General features: G+C 46.2%; 1 protein-coding gene across 4 annotated transcripts in view; it reads left to right on the top strand.

Moving 5' to 3' along the window:
• Positions 1–11660, top strand: part of LDLRAD3 (low density lipoprotein receptor class A domain containing 3) — a 300710-nt gene extending 289050 nt beyond the window's left edge. For all 4 annotated transcript variants that reach the window (XM_010592124.3, XM_023550709.2, XM_064288268.1 and 1 more), the window contains 2 exons: positions 6377–6722; positions 8708–11660. In XM_010592124.3, the coding sequence (XP_010590426.2) occupies positions 6377–6722; positions 8708–8945 (584 nt within the window). In that variant the 3' untranslated portion in view covers positions 8946–11660. The remainder of the gene's footprint in view (positions 1–6376; positions 6723–8707) is intronic.
• Positions 11661–12314: the final 654 nt, after the last annotated feature.

Here is a 12314-nt window from a genome sequence, read left to right as displayed (position 1 = left end):
TAAAGAAGATGTGCAGATATAAAGAACATATATGAAGATATAAACTCTGCATCATTAGTTATTACAGAATGCAAAAGAAAACTTCAGTGAGATACTACTACACACCCACTAAGCCAAAAAACCAAACCCATTGCCGTGGAGTGGATTCCGACTCACAGCAACCCCCGTGTTACAGAGCGGAACTGCCCTGTAACCGAGAGGTCTCGTATACTGCCTGTCTCCTGCACACTACTACTCCCCTTATTAACATCTTGCATTTGTGTAGTACATTTGTTACAATTAATGAACCAACATTAATACATTTTTTATTAACTAAAAGTCATAGTTTACATTAGGGTTCACTCATGTTTTGTACAGTCCTGTGGTTTCGACAAAGGAGGCCTAGTGGCACAGTGGTTAAAGCCCTTGGCTGCTAACCAAAAGGCAGTTTGAACCCACTAGCCACTCCATAGAAAAAAAAATGCAGTAGTCTGCTTCCATAAAGATTACAGCCTTGGAAACCCTACGGGGCAGTTCTACTCTGTCCTGTAGGGTCACTACGAGTTAGAATCGACCCGACGGCAATGGGTTTGGTTTTTGTTATGGTTTTGACAAGGTCCCTGGGTGGAGCAAATAGTTTACACTCAACTACTAACCTAAAGGTTGGTAGTTTAAACCCACTTAGCGGTATCATGAAAGAAAGGCTGGGTGATCTGCTTCCATTAAGATTAAAAAAAAAAAATTTTTTTTTTTTTTTTTGAGCCCAGAAAACCCTATGGAGCAGTTCTTCTCTGTAACACAAGGGGTCACAGTGAGTCATAATCAACTCAATGGCAACAGGTTTAGTTTTTGGTTTGGTTATAGGTTTGGAGCCCTGGTGGCGCAGTGGTTAAGCATTCAGCTGCGGACCAAAAGGTCAGCAGTTCAAATCCACCAGCCACTCCTTGGAAACCCTATGGGGCAGTTCTACTCTGTCCTATAAGGTCACTATGAGTTGGAGTCGACTCAATGGCAACGGGTTTGGTTTTTGGTTTTGGTTTAGGTTTAAACAAATACATGATGTCATGTGTCCATCAGTACAGTATCATATATAATATTTTCACTGCCCTAAAAATGCCCTGGGCATTTTGCTGCAACCCTGGCAACCACTGGTCTTTTTACTGTCTCTGTAGTTTTGCCCTTTCCAGAATGTCATATAGTTGGAATCACATACTACGAAGCTTTTTCACTCTGGCTTCTCTGATGCGCTCCAGGTTTGCACCACTTTACCCTCCCACCAGCCATGCATGAATGAGGATACCTGTTTCCCCAGGATCTGACCAGCAGAACGTGAAATCACGTTTTGCCTTAGCCAGTCTGGTGGGTGAAAAACAATGTCCTGTTGGAACTTTACTTTGCATCTGGAAGAGGGAATTCTTTGGAAGCAAAGGCACGCCAAGTCACACGCGTCGCCTGCTTTCTTCCCTCGTTAGTCCTAATGGCGCCTCTGTGCAAATTGGAAAAAGGCATTCCTCCTCAAGACATTTGGCTCTCATCTGCTAGAAAACCGTCGTAATAACCACACAATCTGTGACAACTCTGAGGCAAAGAGCACCCCTAGAGTAGTGCAAACCCAGCTGCCTCCACCACAGGCGGCAGCTGGAGCTCAAGGCAAGCTTGAGAATACAGTACAGTGGTTGCTAGGTCGAAACCAGATTGCATGGAGTGAATGCTGTGGAAGCCGCAGATAGAGGCCAGGAGCTCAAGCTGTTTGACAGAGGAGCATGAGGGCACTGGCTTGAGAGAGAGCCAAAAAAAATGGAAACTTCATTATCCGTGGATTGTGCACTTGGAGCTGAGGTCCCAGGCAACTCTGATATTAGTAATTTGGCCAGGAGGCTCATTAAGCTCTTAAGAGAAGTGGACCAAGTTAATGAATTAATACAAGATGACGTTTTACACACAGAGCAAAAACGAGACCAGGCATCACCAAGTTACGTAACGTCATAATTCCTCCAGCAAATGTGCCTACTGTGTCTCGCCTGCCAAAGTGGCCAGATCTGGAGAGAGCTGGCTTTCAGAGACACAAGGCAGACCATTAAGACCCACAGGCATTTTGCATTCTATTCATTTTAAAGGGGTCCCGTGTGTGTTCTTAAAACCGCAAGTGGTTACACAGAAGTCCGGGTTTTAAAAGCTCTGGCCTGATTTGTTTTCAGTGTGAAAATTCAGCCACTTTCCTCCTTTAAGGAGCATTTCTCACTGGAAAGAAGCTCAGTCCATCCTGATCGTCTGCCACCCCCGACCCCTGAAGGGAGCTCTCAGCTTCTGCCATGGGTCCAGAGAAGTTGGTGGTGATAAGAATGTGAATAGGAGCTAGCGTTGGTGGTGGTGGTGTTAGTCGGCCCCTGACTCATGGTGACCCCATTGCAAAACACTGCCCAGTTCTATACCATCCCCATGATTAGTTTTGGATCTGACCATTGTGATACGTGGGGTTTTCATTGGCTGGTTTTTTGACAGTAGATTGCCAAGCCTTTCTTCCTAGTCTATTTTAGTCTGGACCTGCTGAAACCTGTCCAGCATCATGTCGTTGTTAGGTGCCATGAAGTCGGTTTTTGAGTCATAGCAACCCCATGTGACAGAGTAGAACTGTCCCGTAGGGTTTTCTAGGCTGTAATGTTTACAGAATCAGATAGCCAGGTCTTTCTCTCACCGAGCTGCTGGGTGGGTTCAAATTGCCAACTTTTCAGTTAGCAGCCTTTTCAGCATCATGGCAACGCATAAACCTCCGTTGACAGACAGGTGCTGTCTGCACGTGAGTTGCGTTAGCCGGGAATCAAACCCTGGTCTCCCAGGTGGAAGGTGAGAATTCTACCAACGATCTACAACTGCTCTCAAGAACTACCATTAACCAAGTAGTTTCAAACTTTTGCCCGGTACTGTGCTCAGCACCTTACATGGAGAATTATACTTTATTCTCCCAGTATTCCAGTGAGGTCGGTACAGTTACTAAACTACCACCTCCACCATTTTAAATGTGAGGTAGCTGAGGCTCATAAAAGTTTAAATACCTTGCTTCAGCTCCTACAGCTAGAAATGATGGCCCAAGATCCGACCCCTCTGTGACTCCGCAACTCTGTGCAGGAGGTCATAAAATAAAGAGGATGTTTTATTTTAAGCGTAAATTCTGAAATGTACACGTGCAGAACCCCAGACAGCTGATTGTCTCCAGAGAAATCCAAAACTGCTCCCTTCTCTTACTTGTTCGGCAGCACCCTTCTGCCTTTCAGGTGGGATCTTAGTTCTGTTTGTGCAACTAGTCATTGAACCGGTGACTGCCAGGAACTTGGAGAATCTTCTTTGCTTTTGGTCCATGTTCAGATGTCCCTGGAAGGAAAGCAGAGAGCTTAGGGGTGTTTTAGTTATCTAGTGCTGCTGTAACAGAAATACCACAAGTGGATTGCTTTAACAAAGAGAAATTTATTTTCTTACAGTCCAGTAGGTTACAAGTCCAAATTCAGGGCGTCAGCTCCAGGGGAAGGCTTTCTTTCTGTGTTGGCTGGAGGAAGGTCCTTGTCCTCAGTCTTCCCCCTGGTCGAGGAGCTTCTCAAGCACAGGAACCCCATGTCCAAAGGACACCCTCTGCTCGTAACACTGCTTTCTGGGTGGTATGAGGTCCCCAGCTCTCTGCTTTTTTCCCTTTTATCTTTTGAGAGATAAAAGGTGGTGCAGGCCACATCCCAGGATACTCCCTTTACATTGGATCAGGGAGGTGACCTGAGTAAGGGTAGTGTTACAATTCCACTCTAATCCTTTTAACATAAAATTACAACCAGAAAATGGAGGACAACCACAGAACACTGGGAATCTTGGCCTAACCAAGCTGATACACACATTTTTGGGGGGACACAATTCAACCCATGACAAGGAGGAAGGAATTCATTTATCTCAGGTTAGGATTATTCTGGGAATCAGGAAATATATCAGGAAAGAACAGAGGCTGTGTGTATTGTAGCATGTGGTGTTCTGAAGGAGAAATACCTGTGTTCCAGTCCTGCCTCCTCTTACTTATTTCTCATGTGACCTTAGACAAATTAATAACCCGAGTCAGTTTGCTTACCTGAAAAACGGGGATAATAATAGCACCTGCCAGGGTGTATAAGGAGCCCTGGTGGCACAATGGTTAAGTGCTCGGCTCCTAACTGAAAAGTCAACAGTTTGAACTCACTATGCTCCAATCCATGGGAGGAAAGACCCAGTGATCTGTTCCTATAAAGATTTAAAAAAAATTCCAGCCTACAAACCCCTATAGGGCGGTTCTTCTCTGTCCTATAGGGTCATCATGAGTTGGAATCTACTTGACAGCACACAGAACACCACCACCAGAATGTATGTGAATAAACGAAAATTTTTCCATTGAATTGTATATATTTATTGAGTGCCTACTATGTGCCAGGCACCATCCTAGGTGTGTATCCTGGGGATACAGCGAGGAACAAGACAGACCCCCATTTAGTGGCATGGGGTGTGGTAAAGCACTCTTAGCACAGGGCCAGGGCACAGGGTACATGCAGCCAGGAGTTGCTGCCTCATGTCCACATTTTGGTCTGTCGTTGTTGTTAGTTGCTGTTGAGTTAGCCCCAACTCATGGCAACCTTATGTATAACAGAATGAAACATTGCCCAGTCCTGCACCATCGCCGTGATCGTTGGTGTGTTTGAGTCCACTGCTTTGGCTGTCGTGTCAGTCTGTTTCATTTAGGATTTCTTTCATTTTCGCTGACCCTCTACTACAAAACATAATGTTCTTTTCTAATGATTGGTCTTTCCAGATGATGTGTCCAAAGGAAGTGAGCCAGAGTCTCCCCATCTTCATTACTAAGGAGCATTCTGGTTGTATTTCTTCTAAGACTGATGTGTTGGACCCACTGAAATTCCCTCACTGCTTCAGCGTTGGAACAGCACAGGGTTCTAGTGTTCAGATTGACTCACTCGGGCTGTACTTAGATTATTCTCCCAGCCAGGCCACGGCAGTGAGTAGGGGTGGCTCTTCCACCATGATGAGGAGTGCCCAGCTTTCTACAGAGAAAGACTCTGCATTTCCTATGCCAGCCTGGACCTTACTGTGGTTGTCGAGTGCGTCCTGCCAACTCGGAAGCCGCTTACCTGAGTACTTGAAGCGTGGCTCATTAGCAAGGGCAGAGAGGTGAACATTGGCAGCCTGCAGGGGTGGGCTGTGGACCAGACCTTTGCCCTATGACCTCTGAGGAGATGCCTGCACATTGCCCAGGGGGTTTTGTTAGGGACACAAAAGGACAAATATTTCTCATCTCCCTTAAAAGAGGGACACTAAAGGACAAATATTGTATGATCCCACTTATGTGACATACCTAGAATAGGCAAATGCATAAGAGATAAAAGTTTATTAGTGGTTACGGGGGGTGGGTAGAAGGGGGAAATGGGGAGTTATTGTTTAAGGGGCACTGAGATGACGGGAAGGAGTCCTGGTGGCACGGTAGTTAAAGTGATCGATCAACTGCTAACCAAGAGGTTGGAGGTTCGAAACCACCAGCAGCTCCGTGGGAGAAAGATTCGGCAGTCTGCTTCTTTAGAGATTTACAGCCTTGGAAACCCTGTGGGATCGCTGTGTGTTGGAATTGACTCAATGGCAGTGAATTGTGATTGGGAGGTGATGGGGTGATGAAAAACCTTTGGAAACGGTTAGTGGCAATGGTTGCACAACATGGTGAATAAAATTAATGTCACTGACTTGTACACTTACAAATGATTGAAATGACAAGTGTTTTGTTATACGGTCATGCAGCACTTAACGTCCACAATATGTTCTGTGAAATAGGACATATGTGATTAGGACATATAATCTACTTTCTGCCTCTATAGATTTGCCTAGTCTGGACATTTCTTATAAATGAAATCATACATTCATTGTGTCTGACTTCTTCCACTGATCGTACTGTTTTCAGGGCTTGTCCATATGCTAGTACATATGAGTACTTTGTTCCTTTTTATTGTCTAATAACATTCCATCGTATGGATGTAGGAAACCCTGGTGGTATGGTGGTTAAGGGCTACGGCTGCTAACCAAGAGGGCGGCAGTTCTAATCCACCAGATGGCCCTTGGAAACCCAATGAGGCAGTTCTACTCTGTCCTATAGCGTCGCTATGAGTCTGAATCGACTCAATGGCAGTGGGTTTTTGGTTTTGGTATGGATGTGTACCACATTTTGCTTAGCTATTAACCAGTTGATGGACATTTGGGATGTTTCCACTTTGAGGCTATTATGAATAATGCCGCTATGAACATTCGTGTACAAGCCCTGGGGCTAACTTTGAAGCCAAAGGCTGAACCATATTGGGAACCCTCCTTCCTTTTCTCTCCCCTCTGGGTTTCACAGAGCCGGGCAGCGGGCAGGTGTTCGTGACATCGGAGAACCAGCTCGTGTACTACCCCAGCATCACCTACGCCATCATCGGCAGCTCCGTCATCTTCGTGCTGGTGGTGGCCCTGCTGGCACTGGTCTTGCACCACCAGCGGAAGCGGAACAACCTAATGACGCTCCCCGTGCATCGGCTGCAGCACCCTGTCCTGCTCTCTCGCCTGGTGGTCCTGGACCACCCCCACCACTGCAACGTTACCTACAACGTCAACAATGGCATCCAGTACGTGGCCAGCCAAGCCGAGCAGAATGCGTCTGAAGTAGGCTCCCCACCCTCTTACTCGGAGGCCCTGCTGGACCAAAGGTGAGTGCTAGCTGGAAGAGACTAGGGGGTTGCCTAGTTGGGGGGTATCTGCACACACCTGGGTTCCTGGGTCTTGCCAAGAGCCTGGATATATCTGCTGTAGGCAGCAGCAACATCTGACATTTACTGAGTCCTTGCAAAACACTTCACATGCCTCATGTTATTTAATCCTTCCAAAGACTCATACAGAGATGTTCTGTATTTGCCTCAATTTTACAGGCTTGGAGACTGAGACTCTGGGATTTGTCTGAGCACATCCAGTTAGGGGCCTGGCCAATTTAGAGCCCTGCTCCTGCCCAGTAATGTTATACTAGCTGCGGGGCTCCACCTGCACTGCAAAGTAGTGCCCAGTACATATTAGAGGTTTGGTGAATGGTTGCTGAACGAATGGATGAATGTACGAATGAATGAATGAACGAGCAAGTAAGTTCCTTAATTTTGCTTGCCTTCATCTATAAAATTAAAGGGGGAGAATAGGTCCTTTTGAGCTCTTTTAGACAGTAGAGCCCTCGTTTCAAATAGAATTGTACAAGAAACCCCACTATATAAAGCCAAAAAGCTGTCATTCTATAGATGAAATAGACCCAGAATCCCGCCTGCTCAGCATCCTCGTTCCCCTCTCTGTGACCTCAAAAGTACCACCCAAATAACCGTTGGAAGGTCCTGGTCCAGGGCTGTTCGAGTCCCTTTTGGTTCTGTGGTTCCCATGCCCTATCCTTCAGGGCCCTGGCTCAGCATCCCTCTTCCCCTGTGCCCAGGACACGCTGTGTGTGGCATTAGGCCTTTTGTAGGCCATGCTCCTGGGGTGACAGGGCTCTTCATTGGACCCTCTCCAGTGGGCAGCTCTTACGTTATTTAATCTTCATTTTTCCCTTCTTTATAGAAGGGAAACAAAGCTTTGGGGGGCAGGGGTGTGTCTTAAAGATCTCTTTGCAAAATAAGCCTGTAACAGTGCAGAGCCTCACTCACCTAACGATGTTCTCACTCATACGCAGTTCATTTGGACTGTTCTAGTAAGGAAACCCTGGTGGCCTGGTAGTGAAGAGCTATGGCTGGCTAGCCAAAAGGTCTGCAGTTCAAATTCACCAGGCGCTCCCTGAAAACTCCATGGGGCAATTGCCTATAGGGTCGCTGTGAGTTGGAATCAACTCGGCAGCAGTGGGTTTGGTTTTGGTTTTTGTGTAGGATAAGGTTAAGATGGCTGACTCTGGAGATGGAATGAATACCTGGTTTCAAATCCCAGCCCTGCTGCTTGCTAGCTATTTGTGATGCTGTGCTGAGCAAGCCGCTTTATGTCCTTGTGCCTCAGTTTTCTCATCAGTAAAATGAGCATAAAAGTAATACCTACTTCATAGCATTCATGTGAGCATTAAATAAGGTAATGAATGGAAGTTACCTGGCTGGTGCCTGCCTCGCAGTAAGACTTGAGTAAATGAGAGCTTTAAAAAATGTCTTTTCTGTGCAGTTATTTCATTTCCAGCGAGATATTATTATCCCCTTTTACAGATAAAGAAACTGAGGCATTGAGAGGATGTCCTCTCACCCAAGTTCACATAGCCAGGAAGAGTTGGCTTTCACTAGGAACCTCAAGTTCTGTGGACCCACCAGGGGCCCAGTTGAAACACCAGCCCAGCTGCTTCGCTGTGAGGCCCCCCACTGGTGGAGCAAAGCCCCCCACAGGATGAACTGAGGGAGTTGCCTGACAACCTCATTCTGGGCCCACCCAAAGATGTGGTTTTGGCACTGGCCAGTTGACACTAGCCAGCCAGAGCACACTGACCTTTTTATTCCCTTTGTCTTATTCATACTGCCAGCTTTCTTATCCTTGAATTGCCTTTGCACTTGGAGGGAGAAATCTCATTTCTCTTTTGAAGCATCATCTCTGGAACGGACTGAAATTGGGTTTGGTTCCATGTGGCCTCTCAGTTTGGCTCTAATGCCTTCTCTTCCCTTTCCTCCCACCCCAACCTCTCTCTCCTTTGCAGACCTGCGTGGTACGACCTTCCTCCACCACCCTACTCTTCCGACACTGAGTCCCTGAACCAAGCTGACCTGCCCCCCTACCGCTCCCGATCAGGGAGTGCCAACAGCGCCAGCTCCCAGGCACCCAGCAGCCTCCTGAGCATGGAAGACACCGGCCACAGCCTGGGGCAGCCTGGGCCTCCAGAGGGCACTGTGGAGCCCAGGGACTCTCTGCCCAGCCAGGGTACCGAAGAAGTATAAAAAATCCAGTTATTCCAAAGTCCATATGGGTTAATCTGCTCTGACTTGTTACCGTGCTAACAATGGGTGCTCATGGGGGCTCTTTGAGTGTCTCAAGGAGCAGTTTGGGGTGTCAGCTGTCTCTCCATTGCCCTAATCCACCAGATTTCAGGTATGTTTGTTGGAGGGCGCCCTGGCATTTTTCTGACCTCTCAGTTGACATACGATGTGTTTTGCACCTGTCCCAGGAAGCCACTCTTTCTTCAGGGCCCAGGATCACAATCTCCCTCTTCCCATCATTCTTCTGTTATAATTGGAATCCTTCTCACTGGGAATCGTAAATTTGCAGGCAACAGGACAAACAGTATTTAAGCAGTCTTTGAGAAAGCAGGGTTCTGTGCCATGCTGGATGTTCAGAAGGACAGTAGACACTGGATCAGTTCCCTGCTGGGCTGCTACCTTAGAGGTTCATTTTGGGGTTTGGGTTGGATGATCCTGCCACAAGGGATCCTTGGACGGCTGCCCAGGAAGGAGTCTAGGTACACATCCAGAAGCTGCCTTGCACCATCCCACATATGGCACTCGGGCAGGGGAGGCAGTCGCTGAAGAATACATTTGACATGAGTAGTGCCCCTATTAGCAGCATCATTTCGGTTTTGTGAATGACCCTGAAAGCCATCTGCCTACTCTAAATGGATTCTGGGTTTAAGAATTTGCCCGAGAATCCTCGTTTCGAAAGCTCTGTCCAGCAGCATCTGTCATCAGCCTTGTCCCAGAATAGATAGTGAACCCCTGCCACGAGTTTATCCCAGGTCACACAGCTCCTACAGTGCAGGCTGCCAAGAGCCTCGCCCTGCCTGGCTCCACAGTCCCTTCCCTGACTCAGATTGTGACCCTCCCAACTGAGTCAGCTGCCTGTAGCCAAGGGATAGGAGGCAACTTTAGTTGCCCAAGAACCTGGTCTGGCTTCATTGTCACTATAAACCACACCCAGCCTGCCTCGCCCACTCATGCAGCTCAACACCGGCCTCCTAAGTTCCCTTAACACTCAGAGTCTGTTCGACCTTGCAAATGGACTTGGTACTGTGGTCTTTAACACAAGCAAGAGCAATATTCAGTTCCTCCTGTGTGAGCTCTTGCCTCCTAGCTGCACGTGCTCCCCTTCCCAAGTACCTGTGTCCCCTGTATACCCGTCACTGGCCCCTCCTAATGCCCCAGTGGTTTCTCCTCCAAGAGTTGTGAACAATAGACAATGTGGAGTCAAGGTCTCCCCTTTGGACTTTTTTTTCTTTAAATCTCTCAGAAATGCATTTGAAATAGTGTGTTTATGTTTTTCCCTTCTAGTTAAGGGACTATTTATATGTGTATAGGAAAGCTGCCTTTTTATTTTTTCAGCGAGGTCCAAAGAAAGATGCAAAAAGAGATGCTGCCTTTGCCCCGCCGAGCCCGGTGCTAACGAGTCACTGCAGACTAACCTGTGTGCCAGGCACTTGTGCATTGTCGCACTCTGAGGTTATTATTTATCAAGTTTTTGAAGGATGCAGAAGAGGAACTTGTTTCTCCCTCAGTTCCTAGCCTCTGTGTTTGTGCTAGTTTCGCTTTTCTCTATGCCCAGCCAGCCCCGGGGGAATAATGTGTAGAAACACCTGCGTCGTTTGGCAAGAAACCACACCGACTAATGGGGAACAAAACTGGAACCAGGTGGAGATACTCTGGGCAGCTCCTGCCCCTTCAGGGCCTCTTTCAATAGTAGAAGACATGTTTAGTAACCTGTTTGATGCTTATTAAGATGGAGCCTGCGGGGGAGGGGGGCATGAGGTGGCGTTCAATGATTCTATTCTGTAGGCTTTTTTTTTTTTTTTTAATCCACATCCAAAGTATTTTACAGGAAAGCTAACCACTTGGTGATTTTTAAAGAATTAATAAATAAAAGAAAAGGAACCTAGTTGCTTATTTCTTTGATTTTTAAAACAGCACTTGAGTTATTTTCTGAGTAATCCAATAAAGAAGGAACTTTTGATGGCAGCCAAGGCGTGTTAGAAACACTGGCAGGACATTTCATCTACTGTGAGTCAGAATGGTTTTATCCCTCCCTTTGAAGGGCCCCTGCTTTTTTGTGGTGCTCTGGAAGTTGTTTGGAGGAAAGGATTCTAATTTTAATTAATTGTGCAATGAGTTAACCTCATCCACATTTCTGCTTCCAGGCATCTTAGGAAAAACAAATGGTCTTAGTAGATAAGCGCAGCCTATTAATGTTGTTTTTTAAAAACAAACACTGGGACGTTTTTATTATAGATTTGATTTTTTTAATGAATGTTTTTTAAAGTATATAAATAGGACACCAAAGCTGCAGTTTTGTTTTGTTTCCTACTCAAGATGGCAAATAAATGGCCAGCAATATTTTATAACTCATTCCAACCAGGATGTTTTTTTCATACCTTGCCTAAATCTACACCAACGAGAAAACCATCTCTGCCCTAAATGAGGTCAGCTCCTCCTCCTTATTTTAGCAGTAAACTTTGCTTTGTTCCCTGCCTTACCACCTGACTCGAAGCCCTTTACCTTGAAATCGACGTTTTTTTTTTTCAATGCAAATAAAGTGGTTAATAAGTAAGATGTGATGTTTAAAGTTAATGTAAACTGGAAAGGTTGTGTGTGGTTGCTTTTTGTGGGTTAGGTTTTGGTTTTGTTTTTTAATTTTTATACCTTCAAATAAACTTGCAGTTTCATTCTTGCTACTGGTGTGAATGATTCTTGACCCACTTTTCTCCTCTATGGCTCTATAAGGAGTTGACAGTCACTTCTGTCATGGGCTTCTACAATAAGTTTATGGCATAATAAAGTAAGAAAAAGGGTGAGTATGTTGATGGGACCTCCAACTTTGATGGGTGCTTAAGGACCCCACAGCCAGTGTCGTTGGAATATGGCAGTGGAGCTGTGGACGCCAGTTAGTATCATGAGCCCTGGGGTAGCGGTTTCAAAGACAAGTTTCTTGAGGCTGTACAAGAAAGAAGGAGCATAAGATGGCTGCAGTGAAGGATGGATGGCTGTGTGTAAGGGAAGGTTATGCACCCTATGAGGCCCAAAAGAAAAAGATCAGTGAGCAAATATGCTGACTCCCTGAACATCTTATAGGAAAACAAGCTCATGGAAACTTTGATTAGAATCTCCAATTATAAACCCCCACGTGTCTGTCAGTTTGTCCTACTGTGGGGGCTTGCGTGTTGCTATGATGCTGGAAGATATGCCACTGGTATTCAAATACCAGCAGGGTCACCCATGGAGGGCAGGTTTCAGCTGAGCTTCCAGACTAAGACAGACTAGGAAGAAGGACCCAGAGGTCTACTTCCGAAAAGAATTAGTCAGTGAAAACCTTATGAACATCGTTAT

This window comes from Loxodonta africana, chromosome 7 (genome assembly GCF_030014295.1).
Source record: "Loxodonta africana isolate mLoxAfr1 chromosome 7, mLoxAfr1.hap2, whole genome shotgun sequence".
NCBI lineage: Eukaryota > Metazoa > Chordata > Mammalia > Proboscidea > Elephantidae > Loxodonta > Loxodonta africana.
Note: the sequence above shows the minus strand (reverse complement) of the source record. Positions and strands in the feature narration are given on the sequence as shown.